Below are 19,882 nucleotides of genomic sequence, written 5' to 3'. Positions count from 1 at the left end.
CACTAAGTCTACGCATTCACCTTTCCTCACCTAGGATTACGAAAGTTAATATCATGGTCACATGATATTTTATTAAAATCGGTAACTGGTTTAGGCTTTGCAGTCACCATCATGACTAAAAATTGACAGAAGGAGAAGCCGAAATTGGTTATCAGTTTGAATGAAGTCGTTTGAGACGAACACATTGACATTCATAATTTAATGTGAAACAACGGTCACCGGTCTTCACCGCAGGTCAGAATTACCTCCTCCTGCAAAATATTTTACTTGTCGCTGACTTCGAAGCAGCTATCCCAGCAGTGGGAACAGTTTCTGTTTATAGTATCTGCCATCAGTCTTTCGACTGTTTTGATGCAATTTGCCACGATTTCATGTCTCGCACAAATCTCTTTATCTCACAGTAAGTAGCAGCTATAGCCATCGTCCACAAGTATTTGTTGAATGTATCCCCCTAACAGCTTTCCCCTCTAATACCGTAGAAGTTACTTCAAGATGTCATAGGGCGTTTTTTATCTCCTGTACCTCCTTCTAAGGTGTTTCACATATTAATATTCTCGTCGAGTGTGTAGAATAGCATATCGTATTATACTATTTAATTTCCAGCATATTTCGAACTTTTGGTTGCTCTTCCTTTCTGTTTTTACCGTTGTCAATGATTCACATCCGCAGGATGCATTGCCCAACATATATATTCTCACAATTTTTTAACAAATTAAATCATATATTTGATAGGAGTAGATTTGTCGTGAGGAACGCTTTCTTTGCCTGCACTGCTATGCTTCTTATGGCTTTCCTGCTTCATCCAGCGTATACAGTATTATACGACCTAAAACACTGGAGCCAGAATAACTTTAGTTAAGAAACTACTTGCTTGGAAATACTTTAGTCAATTTGAAATTTTCTGAGGGCCAGTGTTCGCAAGGCGTTACTCTTTTCTCACTCTCCAGAGAATATAATGGACCTAACTATAAAAGGCTCTATTAATTGTGCCATTTACAATTTTCGCTGCTAATTGAACAGTTCAATCTGCACAGTACTACAGTCTTAATGAAGCACTTACATTGTTCGGTCGCGCTATAGCTACAGTTAACCATTTTGCATTATGATTCACAATGTTTCATTCCTTCACTGATAGACTTGTTATGTGAGATGAGTATGAAGACACTTTTGAAAATTCGCACCACACAGATATCTTATCTAAACCATTTTGCAATTCATTTTGGTCATCTGATGACTTTACAAGACGGTAAATGACAGCATCACCTGCAAATAATCTAAGAGGGCTACTGAGATTGTCTCCTACGTCGTTAATATAGATCAGGAACAATAGAGGGCCAGTAACACTTCCTTGGGGAACGCCGGATGTTTTACTTGATGACTTTCCCTCTATTACTACGAACTGCAATCATTCTGACAGGAAATCAGGAATCCAATTACACAACTGAAGCGGTATTCCATAGGCATACAGTTTGGTCAGAAGATGCTTCTCAGGAACTGTGTCGAAAGCCTCCTGAAAATCTAAAAATGTGGAGTCAATTTGACATCCCCTGTCGATAGCACTATTACTTCATCAGTATTAAGAGCTAGTTGTGTTCCGCAAGAACGATTTTTTCTCAATCCGTGCTGACTGTTTCAGTAAATCGTTTTATTTTCGAGGTACTTAATAATGTTCGAAAACAGTATATGTTCCAAAACCCTACTGCAAATCGACGTTAGCGATATGGGCCGGTAATTCAGTGGGTTACTCCTGTTCCCCTTTTTGGGTATTGGTGTGACTTGAGCAACTTTTCAGTCTTTAGGTATGGAACTTTCTGTGAGCGAGCGGTTGTATATAATTGCTAAATATGGAGCTATTGCATCTTCATACTCTGAAAGGAACCTGACTGGTATACCATCTGGACCGGAAGACTTGCCTTTATTAAGTGATTTAAGCTGCATTGCTACACCGAGGATATCTACTATGTTCCTCATCTTCGCAAATGTTCTTGATTGAAATTCGGGAATATTTACTTCATCTTCTTTGCTGAAAGAGTTATGAAAACCGTGATTAATAACTCTCCTTTGGTGACACTGTCATCAGTGACTTCACCGTTGTTATCGGACAGTGAAGGTATTGACTGCGTCTTGCCACTGGTGTGCTTTATGTATGACCAGAATCTCTTTGAGTTCTTTGGGTTTTCTGCCAGATTCCGAGACAGAGTTTCGTTGAAAAGGAGCTTTCTTACAGAACAATCGTGTGAACCATCCCATAATCCGAAAACATCAATCTTGTGAAACCCAATTCACAGTTATCTCACATGACATACTGAAAGCTTTGAATCAAGGCAGTCTGGTAGATGCCATACTTCTTGATTTTCGAAAAGCATTTGACTCAGTACCACAGTTACGCTTATTGCCCAAAGTGTGATAATATGGGGTACCAACCGAAATTTGTGATGGGTTGAGAACTTCTTGATATGGAGGACGCAGCAGGCTATCTTGGATGGAGAGTCTTAGGGAAGTGTGTTGGGATCCTTGGTATTCACGTTCTGTATTAAAGATCTTGCGGACCATATTAATAGTAGCATTTTGTAGATGATGCAGTTATCTATAACGAAGTACTGTGTGAAAAAGCTGCATAAATATTCAATCAGATCTTGAGAATCTTTCAGTGTGGTCCAAAAATTAGTAGCTTGCTTTACATGTTCAGAAATGTAAAACTGTGCACTTCACAAAACGAAAAAAACATAATATCCTATGACTATATATCAAAGAGTCAAAGCTGGAATTGGCAAACTCATACAAATACCTATGTTTAACACTATGTAGAGATATGAAATGGAATGATTATTAGTCTCAGTCGTATGTAAAGCAGATGGTACTTTGGTTTATTGGTAGAATACTGGAGAAGTGCAGTCAGTTTATAAAAGAGATTACTTACAAATCACTCGTGCGTCCGATTCTGGAATATTGCACAAGCGTGTAGGACCGTACCAGGTAAGACTAGCAGGGGATGTTGAACGTACACAGAGAAGGGAAAGCACGAAAAGTCACACGTTTGTTTGACCCGTGGGAGAGTGTCACAGAGATGCTAAAGGAACTGAACTGGCAGAATCTTGAAGATAGACTTAAACTATGCCTAGAAAGTCTAATAAAGTTTCAAGAACCGGCTTTAAATGATGACTCTAGGAATGTGCTACAACTCCTCACATAGGAATCATGAGGACCAGATTATAATAATTACAGCACTCACAGAGGCTTTCAAACCATCCTCCTTCCAACGCTCCATACGTGAATGGAACGGGAAGAAACCCTAATAACTGGTACAATGGGACGTACCCTCTGCCTTGCACTTTACGGTGCTTTGCCGAGTATAGATGTACATGTAGATACAGAATTTTGGGAGCCATAGCAGACAGGACTGTCAAGGGATACTGAACACATACGAGTACACAAAGAAGATTAGCACGTAGGGGCAATGGTTTGTTTCACCAATGGGAGAACGTCGAGGAGATACTGAAAAAAACTTAGCTGGTCGAAGTATGGAGATGGAATAAAGTCTCCTGTGAAAGCTTACGTAAATGTTTCAAGAAGCGGGTATAAGTGAGCAAAGTGGGAATATATTAAATCCTCTTATAAATTATCCAGTAATGACTGAATAGAATATTAGACTAGTTACAGTTCGAAGTATTTAATCAATCATTATTTCCACTCTCCACCTATTTGGTGGTACAATAGGAAGTATCCTCTGCCATGCATATCGTACTGGTTTGCAGAGTAAAGATGTGAATGTACTCTCTCTACACTGGGAATTCAATTGTGTACGTATACGCCGTAGTTGAGAGTGATGTGTCGTGGCAGGAGCTGGAGGCGACGTCCGGCGAGGACGGGGGCGCGACGCTGCGTGGCCTACTGGAGGCGGCGGGGGCGGCGTGGCTCAGCCCCGCCGCCAGCCGGGTGACGTCAGACGAGGAGGCGGGCCGCCGCCTCGCGCCTGTGGCCGCCTACAGCAGCGTCGACGGCGAGGGCGACGTGCAGCTGGTGCTCACCGCGGACGTCTCGCTGCCCCCGGAAGGTCAGCTGCCACAGTACACGCTATCAGGAGGTAGTTAGCTGGGTTACAACGATATCGAGGAAAATCTGACTCAAGAAAGGAAAGGGTCGATACCGAGGTCGCTAGAGTGACCTTTATTTGATAAACGACGATGGAACTTTCTCGGATTGAGGGGAACTCACGCAAACCTAAGTCACTGTCGCCAGTGAAAGACTTGTCTAGCGCTCCATCCGAATGAGACTTTGTTGCTTCAATCGCAACCCGTCTCATTCGACGAATACACAATTACAAGAAGCTGATCGTCCAGAAAAATGACACTGTATATGAAAGACGGGAGAATGAGTTTATGACTAAGGACAAAATGCAATTCCCTTGGCACCACATCGTAGCTGATACTGAACATCATGATGTGTTAACAGTTACAGTGCCTCATCAGTGGTGACACTTCTCCACACTTTGATCCTCCAATGGAGATACTCCTGACTTAATACCACATTACGTGTTCTGTTACAAGTCGTTAGAAGTCACAGTCTTGTGTCTGCATTTTCTTTGTGACGTAGCGCGTAAATTTTTCTGTACAGTCTGGTCACAAGAGAAAGGTGTGACCTATTCTACGCCGTTTCACAAGGCTATTATACTTCAAGTTAAGCGACGACGACTGATGCTTTTCGTACGTTATTGAGGGTATCAGTGGGTAGTGGATGCAGCATTTTAAGATGAAGTGACGTACTGAGACTCACCAAGGATATCAAGATATTGTAGGCTCTGTAAGTCCAGTGCAGTCCAACATCCTTGCCTCGCAGCCCTACAGTTACAGTTATATGAAACCAGTTTCTTTGAGTTATATTTTTGTGAATAATCGACAAATGGCCTTGTACTCCGTCGTCAGATCTGCCACAGATCACCACTTATCCTGCTTTACAGAGCGAGAACGACCCCACCTCCGCATTCCGTGATAAGGCGTGGGCGTCCAACACTTTTTCTCCTACTTGTGGTCACACCATTCTTCAACCACTTTCCATACTCACAACACAAGCAGGCGAAGAGTCTGTCTGCTTCGCCCTTTCCAGGATGCTCGTACCAGACGATGGGCCATTACAATCTGTTCTTTGTGGAAGTCACTTATCTCGGTGGAGTTCCTCATTCATTACCAGTATCGTTGCTAGAATGATTCCCCATTCGCCTATGCTCCACTTACACACCGTCCTCACCGCATCACGATTCCGCATTGCTACCAGGCAGCATTTAATCTAGTAGATCTTATCTCCTGAGAGATTTTTAATGGTGCTGCTGAACATACATCGTTGTCCTCACACGGGATACACGCAAAAAACACATATACTAAATTAACTTTTTGTCTGGACAATTGATGATATTTACTGTACAGATATGAATTGCAGCATTGTGACTATGATATGTTATGCAGTCGTGTCTGACATATACTGGTATTTTCCCAGTTGCCCTCGATAATGCCCCAAAAGCCGAAATCGTTACAGTGGGAATATCTAAAAAAAATGTATATATAGGGTCAATTGCGACAGTGTTATCACTTTAAAACTTCATTATGATTGTGATGTGCAATAGAGGAAACATTATTCTCAATTGGGATTGGCATTTCCTTTGGCCCAACCCGGGAGTCTTTAATGCGCCGGAGCTGAAAAAGCCCACTCTGACCCTTGGAGTACAGAATGAAAAGTATAAAAAGAACGTCCTTGACGTATTCGGTGTCCCACTTCGCACATGCGAAAATGTGGAACTGTAAGGCTATGTAGCGCCTCATTGCGTAGATTACCACTACGCTCGTTAGTGAGTGTTTCTGGAGACTAAAGTTCACAGCCAGTGCTGCTGCACCTGTCATCTGCTGCCATGAAATTGGGATGGATTCCACGTTTTCCTAAACGTAATTGTCTAAAGCAGCTTGACGCATAGTTACGAGCGCTCAGCTGTCACCTGTCGCCAAATATTATGAAATTATTCACCAATCTGAATTGCTAATTACATTGCTCAACGGGCCACAGGGCACCTGTGCCCACTTCTCGTAACAGGCATTAAGTGAGGTGAGGTTGTAGTGACATAACTCAAGTCTCACCCAAAAATGTCCTTCGTCCCCTTTAGTGATCCAGGTGTGTTTCATAACTCTGCTGTGGAATCAGAACAGTACCTGCAGAGAGCACACACACTTATAAGCGGTGCTAGCCAGTTTATGATTTAAACCGTCGTCCGCAACAACGTGAGCAATGAGAAATGTAGATTATGAACACACTAAGCAGATTTAGAAGGATGTAGGCTGCAGTAGGTACTGGGAGATGAAGAAGCTTGCACAGGATAGAGTAGCATGGAGAGCTGCATCAAACCAGTCTCAGGACTGAAGACCACAACAACAAGAACAACTTACATAATATTCAAACATAAACTACAGCTATCAGGAGAGTATCTTGTGTACAGTACACGGGACGAACGATCGCCTTTACTCTGAAACAAGATATGAGTAGACGCATTGTCGCTCAGCTCATATCGATCTTAGGCAATGGCAGATTTTGCGTGTTATTGAAGTTGTACGAATGCTTTTCTTCTCTACTTTCCTATTTATACACCTCATTATGAAAGGTACCCGCTGGTCATTAATATCGTTTGGCTATTAAAAGTATGAGTGTCCCTATGGATTAGACATGAGTGTTTGAGCCAGCAAAAATATGTCGTTTGATAAATATTTGGATATCAGAATCATGGTGCAGTTACTCTTTTCTTAAGTATAAAAATCATTCCCAGAGGTACGGCTTACTAATTTCCAGAAAAAATTGGAACCAAATCGACAATCGACTGAATGCATATTTTCAGCCACAGAGTCATTATCTAGCATATGGTTTCAGCCTCTCACTAGGATCCTCATGAAGATGTTCTGCAGTAATAAGTGACAGAGAAACGAAAAAAAAGTAGGAAGTACAGCCAATCGTACTCTGTGGCCCGGAGTTGTGCAAAAGAACGGAAACAGAGTGCGCCCCCAGTATCACGTCCCTCTTCGGTGAATAACAGAGAATGACGTACACTCCGCCATTTCCAGAATTCACATAAGCGAGAAAGATACTGTATGACAGGCACATAATGATTTCGGCGGTCATTCGTCTCCTGTTGATGAAGAAGTGCTAAACTTGGAAAACTAGAGTTCCGGTGACATGGCGTAAACAGCTAGTGAATTTTATACAAAGAAGCTGCCACGGAAAACTTCGGTGGCATCTACCTTTAGGTTTTACATGGTTTTCTTCAATGAATTACTATGAATGGCAAAATTATTTCTTTTATTTAGACAGACCATATCAGATTAGAAGAGAAACATTATCCATTGATTCCGAATGGACCAGAGTTCTCGCCTTCAGGCATATAGAGCCGTGAGAGCTGCACTGCACTATATTATCCCAAGCACAAGTTTGACATTGTCTTACTAGAAGGGATTATACTAACCACCTTCCTACGTCGTCAATAGCTGAAACAGATACTTATCGGGAACTAATTAACGACGAAGGACTGGTAGCGAGTGCTTTTCTCTTTTAGTCTCATCGCAGATGAACTGTGGAGGAAGGCTACGGTTGAGCGCCCTGACAACGTTGAGATCAGAAATAAACCACACTCTCGGAATGAGAACCACTGGAAAATTTGTCTTATTTAAGTTCCGAAAGTCATGGGAATATAAATTCATTCGAAATGAATTTGTATTCAGACTCTCCCAATACGAATCCATTGTCTAATGCCATTCGTTTAATATGGACAGGACTGCTCGCATGTCAACTGATCTCTAAAGCATAACCTACCCGCAATTTTATCTATTTCAGTAACGTGCAATGCTATTGCAATTCAAGAGTGGTTGCAGCAAAGACTAGACTGATCTATACTATACGAAACTATGTATTTATTTGTGCATTCTTTTAGAGAATCACTCAGATCATGAAACCATATGCAAATTCTTGTTACACCGAAAATATTTGTTGACACCTTCTCGAAAGTTTTCTCTTTACATTCTTTGCAATACTGCTTTGTCTCTAAAGAATTAGTTACTTAACTAAATGTGCTTCCTTGCAACAGTCGTTCAGGAAAGCTCTATCGACAAACACTGCTGGTCTTAGCAATTCAGAACAAACCTGAAGATGGATACTTTTGCTTTTGGGAAGTGAGAGAAATCACGTACAACCAGATGTAAAGTGTACACTTGAGGTTTCATAGTGAGATATGACATTGCGTAGGCCTATCTCTGGACGCTTCTGAATTGTTTCGGGAGGTCGGCAACCTCCGATGCTACGGTCACCATCAGCAGCCACTTTCCTACCTTGTTCGCTTCTGAGTGACGTGGTGTATCACATGTGACTGTCATAAATACAACTTTGTCAGTTATGTGGTGCACAGCGTTAAGCTGAATATCTGTTAACAGAACTGTAGACACTGAACGTAATGATATGGAGTTGGATGCTGTACGAATATACATCGATTTTAGTTCTTCATGAGATTGAGATTCTCGTGTAACATCTTACTGATGGTTCCCAAAAGTACATTGAATGTCTTGATAAATGCAGCAGAATTTCTGGAAAAAATGGTTTAGTTGGATGTTGTCCAAGGACAGACTTGAAGAATCCTTAGATTTAAATGCACCCTATCAAATTCCCTTGCAACAACTCCAGTCTGGCTGGGCATCGATTCGAACTGGGGTTGGATGAGAGATACGTGTACGCCATTCCACAATGCTTCAACTCCATGGCAGGGTTCATCGGCCATAGCTGATGGCGAATGGTGGCGTGACAGTCTCTTGGGAAGCCTTGACCAGGTGTTTTCAGTGGGTGAGACATCTGAAACATGTACTAACCAAGACAACAGACGAACAACATCTGTATAGAGGTAGGCCACATAGGGAACATATGGTCTTGTATTATATTGCTGACTGATGATGTCATGGAAATCTCGAAATAAGGTACAACCACCACCCATAAGATGTCAGAAATATTATGGCTGCTTTCCAAAAATTACCCGCTGTGTGAACCAAGGTATTCCTGATTTGTACCCAATGGCATTCCATACTATCTCCCCAGGGCTAGACCCATATGACGACAACGTTCTTTCTGTCGGTGCCTCTACAGAGGGATACATTGGTCGTGATGCTGTACACAGAAAGAGGATTTGTCTGAAGATACGAGGTGGCGCCACTTCTGTATCCAGAGTTGTCATTAAGTGCACCTCTTTTGACACGTCTTACTCTACTGAAAAGCCATGAGGAGACGCAACAGTGGTCGCCGTGTTGACTGTACTGCTCCAGCCTCATCGTACTGTCCATGTAGAAATTTTTCTTTTTGTAACCAGGGTCTCTCCCCAACAGCGCGTGACGCGGCTCTAAGATCTGGAATGACGAGTATGACCCTCATAACCCCATACTATTGACTGGGGAAAAAGAATCGAGTTAGGTCAGGACAGCAATCCATTATTTGGTTGAAAATTGTAAAGACCTTGAAGCTAGGGCTCAGAAGTGGCCGTAACACGTCACAAATGGAATGCCTGCAGTCAAAATTAGAACTGTGTTAACCAGAGGTGATTGTGAAACTTCCTGGCAGATTAAAACTGTGTGCCCGACCGAGACTCGAACTCGGGACCTTTGCCTTTCGCGGGCAAGTGCTCTACCATCTGAGCTACCGAAGCACGACTCACGCCCGGTACTCACAGCTTTACTTCTTGCCAGTATCTCGTCTCCTACCTTCCAAACTTTACAGAAGCTCTCCTGCGAATCTTGCAGAACTAGCACTCCTGAAAGAAAGGATATAGCGGAGACATGGCTTAGCCACAGCCTGGGGGATGTTTCCAGAATGAGATTTTCACTCTGCAGCGGAGTGTGCACTGATGTGAAACTTCCTGGCAGATTAAAATCTGCCAGGAAGTTTCACATCAGCGCACACTCCGCTGCAGAGTGAAAATCTCATTCCAGAGGTGATTGTGTTCTACACTCCTGGAAATGGAAAAAAGAACACATTGACACCGGTGTGTCAGACCCACCATACTTGCTCCGGACACTGCGAGAGGGCTGTACAAGCAATGATCACACGCACGACACAGCGGACACACCAGGAACCGCGGTGTTGGCCGTCGAATGGCGCTAGCTGCGCAGCATTTGTGCACCGCCGCCGTCAGTGTCAGCCAGTTTGCCGTGACATACGGAGCTCCATCGCAGTCTTTAACACTGGTAGCATGCCGCGACAGCGTGGACGTGAACCGTATGTGCAGTTGACGGACTTTGAGCGAGGGCGTATAGTGAGCATGCGGGAGGCCGGTTGGACGTACCGCCGAATTGCTCAACACGTGGGGTGTGAGGTCTCCACAGTACATCGATGTTGTCGCCAGTGGTCGGCGGAAGGTGCACGTGCCCGTCGACCTGGGACCGGACCGCAGCGACGCACGGATGCACGCCAAGACCGTAGGATCCTACGCAGTGCCGTAGGGGACCGCACCGCCACTTCCCAGCAAATTAGGGACACTGTTGCTCCTGGGGTATCGGCGAGGACCATTCGCAACCGTCTCCATGAAGCTGGAATACGGTCCCGCACACCGTTAGGCCGTCTTCCGCTCACGCCCCAACATCGTGCAGCCCGCCTCCAGTGGTGTCGCGACAGGCGTGAATGGAGGGACGAATGGAGACGTGTCGTCTTCAGCGATGAGAGTCGCTTCTGCCTTGGTGCCAATGATGGTCGTATGCGTGTTTGGCGCCGTGCAGGTGAGCGCCACAATCAGGACTGCATACGACCGAGGCACACAGGGCCAACACCCGGCATCATGGTGTGGGGAGCGATCTCCTACACTGGCCGTACACCACTGGTGATCGTCGAGGGGACACTGAATAGTGCACGGTACATCCAAACCGTCATCGAATCCATCGTTCTACCATTCCTAGACCGGCAAGGCTACTTGCTGTTCAAACAGGACAATGCACGTCCGCATGTATCCCGTGCCACCCAACGTGCTCTAGAAGGTGTAAGTCAACTACCCTGGCCAGCAAGATCTCCGGATCTGTCCCCCATTGAGCATGTTTGGGACTGGATGAAGCGTCGGCTCACGCGGTCTGCATGTCCAGCACGAACGCTGGTCCAACTGAGGCGCCAGGTGGAAATGGCATGGCAAGCCGTTCCACAGGACTACATCCAGCATCTCTACGATCGTCTCCATGGGAGAATAGCAGCCTGCATTGCTGCGAAAGGTGGATATACACTGTACTAGTGCCGACATTGTGCATGCTCTGTTGCCTGTGTCTATGTGCCTGTGGTTCTGTCAGTGTGATCATGTGATGTATCTGACCCCAGGAATGTGTCAATAAAGTTTCCCCTTCCTGGGACAATGAATTCACGGTGTTCTTATTTCAATTTCCAGGAGTGTATATTCAGTTGTACGCGATGGCATCATGTTAGGTGCTGGGCCTTTGTGATGATGTCGAATGCAATTTGGCAGTGTTCCATGTTCATGAATCCTCCACACATTGATACGTCCACCATGATGCAGAAAAGTGACTGATCTGGAAACGCAACGAGGTATCACTTCTGCGTTCAGACTTGTTGTTGGCTGCACCAGTGCCGGGGCACCTCCCCCTCTTCTGCACTCATGGTCGCCTTGCTGACAGTCAGTGAGGCTCCAGACGACGTCGCACTGTCGGTATGGATACTTGCCTTGTTGCAAAGAAGCTCATTTCCTGACGTGGCCATACGAACCTGCACGGTTGAATGAACAATACATCTACCTTATGAGGTGCTACTCGTGTGCGGCTATTGAGTTCTTGCAAGGCGTTTGACGGCCTCTGTGGCCGAGCGGTTCTAGACGCTTCAGTCCGCAACCGAGCTGCTGCTACGGTCGCAATTTCGAATCCTGCCTGGGGCATGGATGTGTGTGATGTCCTTAGGTTAGTTAGGTTTAAGAAGCTCTAAGTCTAGGGGACTGATGACCTCAGATGTTAACTCCCATAGTGCTTAGAGCCTTTTTTTTTTTTTTTTTCAAGGTGTTGAGTGCAGCTGACCTAAGCCCATCGTTATGTGTCATTCGTGAAATCCCAACTATGTGAGAGGTAATACCACGGGATGCTGCACTGCAACCTGTACAGGGTGTCCTAGGAGGAACGGTCGTCATTCAGGGATATGACGGTAATGGTCATTTGAAGCGAAAAGGTCTAGTAAACATGTGCCTAAAATACGTACCTTAAGCGCTATGGGCACTTGTTCAATAGAAGAGATGTGTTCCATGTTAGTGTAGATGAATAAGTATTCATAGCTCTTAAGGTATGCACTTTAGAGCCCACACTTACTGAACATTTTCTTCCTCTTTTGGTACGTACTGCCATCTCTCAAAACACGGGAATCAAAGAGCTAACAGTAAAAGAGATTTGTTTCACAGTATCGAAAATAAAGAAGCGCTCATAGCTCTCTTGGTCATGCATTTTGGGGTCCATGTTTACTAGACTTCTTTGCTTCGAATGAACGTTCCTGCCATATCCCTGGACACTGACCGTTCCTCATGACCATATAGCCCACTGCTGCTGTCGAATTGAGACATTTGGTGATAGACATTTCTCCTTCTTCCTGGAAGCGTAACACAATCTCCTCAGTAAAAAGCTGATTCAGATACGATTTCAGAATGAAAAACCATCTGTGTAATCCTTCTTTATACATAGAATGTAAATGCCATTACTAATACCCACCTTCTGCAGTAGTGCTGAAGTGCTAATCGGCACACATGCGACAGCATGCGCTACCTAATGTGTGCCAAAACGCCGTGCATAGAAACGGGATTTTTTCCGGGCTCGAACCTCGGGTTCTATTGGCGACAGAAAGTGTTTTGGATAGCCCTTGGTCAATTTCTATACTCAGCAGAATGATCGGCTTACTGTAACTATCCTACAGTACGCGTTTTGAATATTACATATTACACATTCCTCCAGGTTGAGAAAATGGAGCAACTGGTTGGTTCTTTTTGCATTAGATGTGGTCTATGGTGCGTCTTACGGGGCTTATGAAGGCACCATTCAGGTCATTGTCGGTTCAGAAAACACGGTTTTTAGGTACCAAAACCGAGCCGCAGATTCCAAGATAGCTATTGACAGTAAATGGCTGTTATTTTTACAATATATATCTAAGACCCTGATTTTGAACAGCCTTGTAAATTTCCTTGGTATCTTTATTCGTTTCCTAGATGCAGTAATCCAAAGTTACGCTATTTATACACGTAAAATTCAGCGTGAGACGAAAACGTAGGTTATAAAGACACGTTGCACAGAGAAATATGCTGTAAAGTTTCCGTTATCATCAGAATTCTTCTGGGAACCCCACGTTGTTGTAGTACTGAAGCACAAGCGAAATTTTTGTGCGCATAGAAATACGACCAAGGTGTAAAATTATATGTTTTTGCGATATTCAGTTTCCCCTAACTGTACTCGTACTACCAAAATTTTACTTACCCATAAAGTACTTTTCATGTGAGTGACATGCCCTGTTGTAGTGAAGAAAAGAAGGGAGCCAGTGGAATAATGCTCCTACCAGAGCACAAAAAAGTCATCTCTTTATTTGAATACTCTGACTGAAAAGTGGGCTGTTAGCTGCCCCAATCTATCTTCGTCAGCAACTTTAAAAGTTTTCCCATAAATTTTGGCATGTGAATATATTCACGCTTTTTTATGCTGAAAGAGCTAATGACAGTGTGAACCACAGAGAGGGACACAGTGGCAGCGGAACATGTTGACAGTGACAGAACAGTCTTAGGAAAAGAGTTAAGAAGACGGTGCAATGGGAGAGGAATAAAGACAAGGAGAACGTGGAAGTGGGTGAGAGATACTGATAATAAAAGACAGTCTGTGACAATGACAATGAGGAACGGAAGGACAGTGGCTGAGAGGGGACTGCAGCGGTGGAATGGAATGAATGAGATAGTAGCAACAAAAGGGAGACAGTGACAGTGAAAGTAGACAGTAGTAGTAGGACAGAACGAGACAGACTGTGGCTGCGAGACTGGGGACAGTGATATACAGGGTGGTCCATTGATCGTGACCGGGTCAAATATCTCACGAAATAAGCGTCAAACGAAAAAACTTGTATAGCTTGATGGGGGAAACCAGATGGCGCCATGATTGGCCCGCTATATTGCACTACCATAGGTCAAACGGATATCAACAGCGTTTTTTCAAAAATAGGAACCCCCATTTTTTATTACACATTCGTGTAGTACGTAAAGAAATATGAATGTTTTAGTTGGACAACTTTTTTCGCTTTGTAATAGATGGCGCTGTAATAGTCACAAACATATGGCTCACAGTTTTAGACGAACAGCTGGTAACAAGTAGGTTTTTTAAATCATAATAGAGAACGTAGGTACGTTTGAACATTTTATTTCGCTTGTTCCAATGTGATACATGTACCTTTGTGAACTTATCATTTCTGAGAACGCATGCTGTTACAGCGTGATTACCTGTAAATACCACATTGATGCAATAAATTCTCAAAATTATGTCCGTCAACCTCAATGCATTTGGCAATACGTGTAACGACATTCCTCTCAAAAGCGAGTAGTTCGCCTTCCGTAATGTTCGCACATGCATTGACAATGCGCTGACGCATGTTGTCAGGCGGTGTCAGTGGATCACGATAGCAAATATCCTTCAACTTTCCCCACAGAAAGAAATCCGGCGACGTCAGATCCGGTGAACGTGCGGGCCATGGTATCCACCTGTCATGAAATATGCTGTTCAATACCGCTTCAACCGCACGCGAGCTATATGCCGGACATCCATCATGTTGGTAGTACATCGCCATTCTGTCATGCAGTGAAACATCTTGTATTAACATCGGTAGAACATTACGTAGGAAATGGCAGCGCCATCTAGAGGGCCAACCATACCGCCATCTGGTTTCCCCCTTCATGCTAGACGAGTTTCGTTCTTTGTAGTTTCGTCGTTTGATGCTTATTTCGTGAGATATTTGGCCCGGTCGCTATCAGTGGACCACCTTGTATAGAGAGACACAAAGAGATGATAGTTCGGCATAATGAATGAGTGAGAATGGGTAAGTGGGAATGGATGGGTATGAATGACTAGTGGGTGTCAGCGAGTTACACTTAGGGGAGCTTTTGAGAATGAGAGGTCAGTTGCATGTCAAAAAGAAGCGGTAGCACGCTCGCACACCAAAATTTTCAGAAAAAAATTTTTAAGGTGTTCAGCAAGGTAGGATGAGGCAGCTGTCAGCAATTTTTCAGGCAGAGAGTTTTAATAAACAGGAGCATAATCGCGTTCTTTGCGCTCTTCTTTTCCTCCAGTCGTTTTCTATCTACATAAATGATCTTTTGGATAGGGTAGATAGGAATGTGCGGCTGTTTGCTGATGATGCTGTAGTGTACGGGAAGGTGTCGTCGTTGAGTGACTGTAGGAGGATACTAGATGACTTGGATAGGATTTGTGATTGGTGTAAAGAATTGCAGCTAATTCTAGATAAATGTAAATTAATGCAGATGAATAGGAAAAAGAATCCCGTAATGTTTGAATACTCCATTAGTAGTGTAGCGCTTGACAGAGTCACATCGATTAAATATTTGGGTGTAACATTGCAGAGCGATATGAAGTGGGCTCTGAGCACTATGGCACCTAACTACTTAGGTCATCAGTCCTCTAGAACTTAGAACTACTTAAACCTAACTAAGCTAACGACATCATACACATCCATGCCCGAGGCAGGATTCGAACTTGCGACCGTAACGTCGCGCGGTTCCAGTCTGTAGCGCCTATGAAGTGGAACAAACATGTAATGGCAGTTGTGGGGAAGGCGGATAGTCGTCTTCAGTTCATTGGTAGAATTTTGGGAAGTTGTGGTTCATCTGTAAAGGAGACCGTTTATAAAACACTAATACGACCTATTCTTGAGTACTGCTCGAGCGTTTGGGATCACTATCAGGTCGGATTGAAGGAGGACATAGAAGCAATTCAGAGGCGGGCTGCTAGATTTGTTACTGGTAGTTTTGATCATCACGCGAGTGTTACAGAAATGCTTCAGGAACTCGGGTGGGAGTGTCTAGAGGAAAGGAGGCGTTCTTTTCGTGAATCGGTACTGAGGAACTTCCTGGCAGATTAAAACTGTGTGCCGGACCGAGACTCGAACTCGGGACCTTTGCCTTTCGCGGGCAAGTGCTCTACCAACTGAGCTACCCAAGCACGACTCACGCCCCGTCCTCACAGCTTTAGTTCTGCCAGTACCTCGCCTCCTACCTTCCAAACTTTACAGAAGCTCTCCTGCGAACCTTGCAGAACTAGCACTCCTGAAGGAAAGGATATTGCGGAGACATGGCTTAGCCACAGCCTGGGGGATGTTTCCAGAATGAGATTTTCACTCTGCAGCGGAGTGTGCGCTGATATGAAAGTTCCTGGGAGATTAAAACTGTGTGCCGGACCGAGACTCGAACTCGGGACCTTTGGCTTTCGTGGGCAGGTGCTCTACCAACTGAGAGCTTCTGTTAAGTTTGGAAGGTAGGAGACGAGGTACTGGCAGAAGTAAAGCTGTGAGGACGGGGCGTGAGTTGGGCTTGGGTAGCTCAGTTGGTAGAGCACTTGCCCGCGAAAGGCAAAGGTCCCGAGTTCGAGCCTCGGTCCGGCACACAGTTTTAATATGCCAGGAACTTTCATATCAGCGCACTCTCCGCTGCAGAGTGAAAATCTCATTCTCGCTGCTGAGGAAATTTGGAGAACCAGCATTTGAGGCTGACTGCAGTACAGTTTTACTGCAGCCAACTTGTATTTCGCGGAAAGACCACAAAGATAAGATAAGAGAGATTAGGGCTCGTACAGAGGCATGCATATAGGCAGTCATTTTTCCCTCGTTCTGTTTGGGAGTGGAACAGGTAGAGAAGATGCTAGTTGTGGTACGAGGTACGCTCTTACACGCACCGTATGGTGGATTGCGGAGCATGTATGCAGATGAAGATGTAGAATATTTAACCGTGTAGTTCACTTAATCCTAATTCGACATTCGTTGCTTGACGCCTTCTCGATGTAGAAGTCGTACACCACATAAATTCGCTTGCAGGTAACGAGACGTGCTACACATTCGACGAGGAGGCGGCGGCACCCGCAGAGCCGGCGGAGGCAGCGTGGCCGCAGTGGGAGGTGGAGTTCCGCCCCGAGCCGTGGGCGGCGGCGGTGGCGGCGGTGGTGTCGCTGGGGCTGGCGGTGTGCGTGGCGGTGGGCGCGCACCTGGCGTGGCGCGTCGCGGCCGGCGACGTGCTGGAGGGCCGGCCGGCGCTCACGCTGCTGCTGCTGCTGGCCACGGCCGGCGCGCTCGCCACGGCCGCCGCCTTCCTGGTGCGCGCGCGCGACCCGCCGCTGCAGGCGCTGCTGTGCGCCGCCAGGGCGTCGGCGGCCGCCCTCTCCTACGCGCTGCTCTTCTCCCTCATGCTGGCGCGCGCACTCATGCTCGCCGCCTGCGACGCTGACGGTGCCGTCGCCAGCAGTTTCCTCAGCCACGTCAACGGCTACCTCCAGGTACAATGCCTGTCACCTCTGGGCAGTCTCTGGAACAAAAACGATTCTCACTTCTTTGCATTGCTCTTCTTCCATTTCGACACTGTCGAGTTGTGCCGCAATGACGCACTCTGAGCTACGATGGACTCAGTACATATCACGTGGAAGCGATGTTTATTACCGTAGCGCTGTACAGAATTCTGAATTTGTGAGCGGAATGGAGTACTTGTTTGCGTCAAGCGTGATTGACAGACAGAAGGTCTAGAATTATTAACTTTCAGTTTACAGCAAGCCCCTCTGGGAATATATGTAGCTGTACTAAATGTTAAACTACTGTACTAAATGTTATTCTCATAAACAGTCGGATAATGTTGTGGAAGCTGCACAATATTTCGACGAGACAGCTGCCCGTCATCTTCAGGTCCTTATTGACGTGTTGCTCTTTTTTTTCCTTTATTGTAATTTCATTCCCCCGCCCCATAGGTGGAGGGGAGGGCCACAGTCCACCGCTCTTCAGCTAAATGGCTTTAACAAAAATACAAAGGTAACTCTTACATAAAAAATGGGGGTACAAAAGGGGACATAAAATATATTAAATGGAGATGATGGGCGTTAAAATATACACTAATACGGGGACATTCTTTCTTTAACTTTCTTTCTTTCACTGGTGCCATGTCCCGTGCTGATGCAGGGTCGACATTGTTAGGAACAGATTTGGCAAGGTTAGTGGAAAGGGGTGCCCAGATGCCCCGTACCTCCCAGGATGGAATTAGTGTACCCCTACTGTCTGCGTCGAGTGTAATTAAGGGAATAGTGCGAGCGTGTTCAGATGTCTGCGACTCGTGTAACTGAGGCGGAACGTGGGCACCAGCCAGGTATTCACCTAACAGGATGTGGAAAACCGCCTCAAAACCACATTCAGGCTGGCTGGCACATCGGCCCTCGTCGTTAATCCGCCGGGCGGATTCGATCCGGGGCCAGCGCGCCTACCCGAGTCCAGGAAGCAGCCCGTTAGTGCTCTCGGCTACCCTGGCGGGTGGCACTAATACGGAGACATTGGGGGACATTTAAAAAGCCGACAGAGAGTTAAAAGAACACAGTTGGAAATTCGTTGTGTACTTAAAATCACTCGAGTCAAACACAAGTTAAAAGGCGGTCACAGTATAAAAATCACACAGAGAGAGACACTGAAAGAACAAAACCACTGGAAACGACAGAACACTCACAAAGAATAAAAACCGCTGGTACAGACCTGCCGAAGGACTGGAGGTCGGAGAGGAGGAAAAAAGAGGTGAGGAGGGGTGGGGAGTGGGAGGAAGAGGAAAAGGGGGGCAGGGGGCACACCAAGAGGCAGGAGACGGGCAGGGTGGGAGATGAAGAGGGAAGACAAGGCAGGAGGGAGTGCAGAGACACAGAAGGAGAGCACAGGAGAGGGGAGAAAGCCGCTCAGGAGACGGGATGGGGGAGGAAGGGACCCCTGAGGAGGAGGCAGGAGGAAGGTGGGGTTAGAGTTGGTAGGAAGGGTACACGTCAGGACGGAGTTCATCATCCAGGAGGGCTAGATGCTGGAATTTGCGTTGGGAAAGGAGGTGGAGGGTATGGAGATGGAGAGAGGGTGTGACACAATGGTTAAGGCGTGGCAATGGGCTGGAGGTGGAGAGGAAGGGAGACACCAGGCAGTGAGGAGGATCGAGGCGGCGGACAATATACAGGGTGCACATGTGTTCAGGGAAAGGGAGAAGGTGGGGAAAGGGGATGAGGTTGTAGAGGATGCGCTTGGGGGACAGAAGGTGGATGCGGAAGGTGAGGCGGAGTGCATGGCGCTCGAGGATTTGGAGGGCTTTATAGAATCTGGGAGGGGCGGAAATCCAAGCAACGCTGGCTTAACAAAGGATGGGGTTGATCAAGGTTTTGTAGATATGAAGGATGGTGGGAGTATGCAGTCCCCATGTCCAGCCAGAAAAGAGTTTCAGGAGGTGGAGTCTGTTGTGAGCTTTGTGTTGGATTGTGAGGAGATGGGGAGTCCAGGTGAGGTGGCGGTCGAGGGCGAGGGTAGGAGTGAGGTGGATAGGACAGCCACAAATGGTGAGGTAGAAATCATGGAGACGGAAGGAGCGGGTGGTACGGCCTGTGATGATCGCCTGGGTCTTGGAGGGGTGACGTTGCTGCAATGGATAGCCAATAAATATGCTGACTCGCTAGAAGTAATCCCACAATCGCACGTTATTTTATATATCCCTGGTCTCCTTAGACCCAAGTCGTCTTTAATAGAACCCAGAACAGTTTTCATATGAGCTGGAGAGCGGAAGACACATTTTAATTGATGTTTTTTTCAGTCTGTGAATCCTAAA

General features: G+C 45.7%; 1 protein-coding gene across 1 annotated transcript in view; it reads left to right on the top strand.

The window, feature by feature from the left end:
• Positions 1–19,882, top strand: part of LOC126176263 (uncharacterized) — a 204,797-nt gene that overhangs the window by 169,968 nt on the left and 14,947 nt on the right. The window contains exons 6-7 of the mRNA XM_049923410.1: positions 3,841–4,054; positions 17,098–17,552. Coding sequence (XP_049779367.1) covers positions 3,841–4,054; positions 17,098–17,552 — 669 coding nt within the window. The remainder of the gene's footprint in view (positions 1–3,840; positions 4,055–17,097; positions 17,553–19,882) is intronic.

The sequence above is a fragment of the Schistocerca cancellata genome, chromosome 3 (genome assembly GCF_023864275.1).
Source record: "Schistocerca cancellata isolate TAMUIC-IGC-003103 chromosome 3, iqSchCanc2.1, whole genome shotgun sequence".
NCBI classification, from domain to species: Eukaryota; Metazoa; Arthropoda; class Insecta; order Orthoptera; family Acrididae; genus Schistocerca; species Schistocerca cancellata.
The sequence above is the reverse complement of the archived record's forward strand: the minus strand, read 5'-3'. Positions and strand labels throughout refer to the sequence as shown.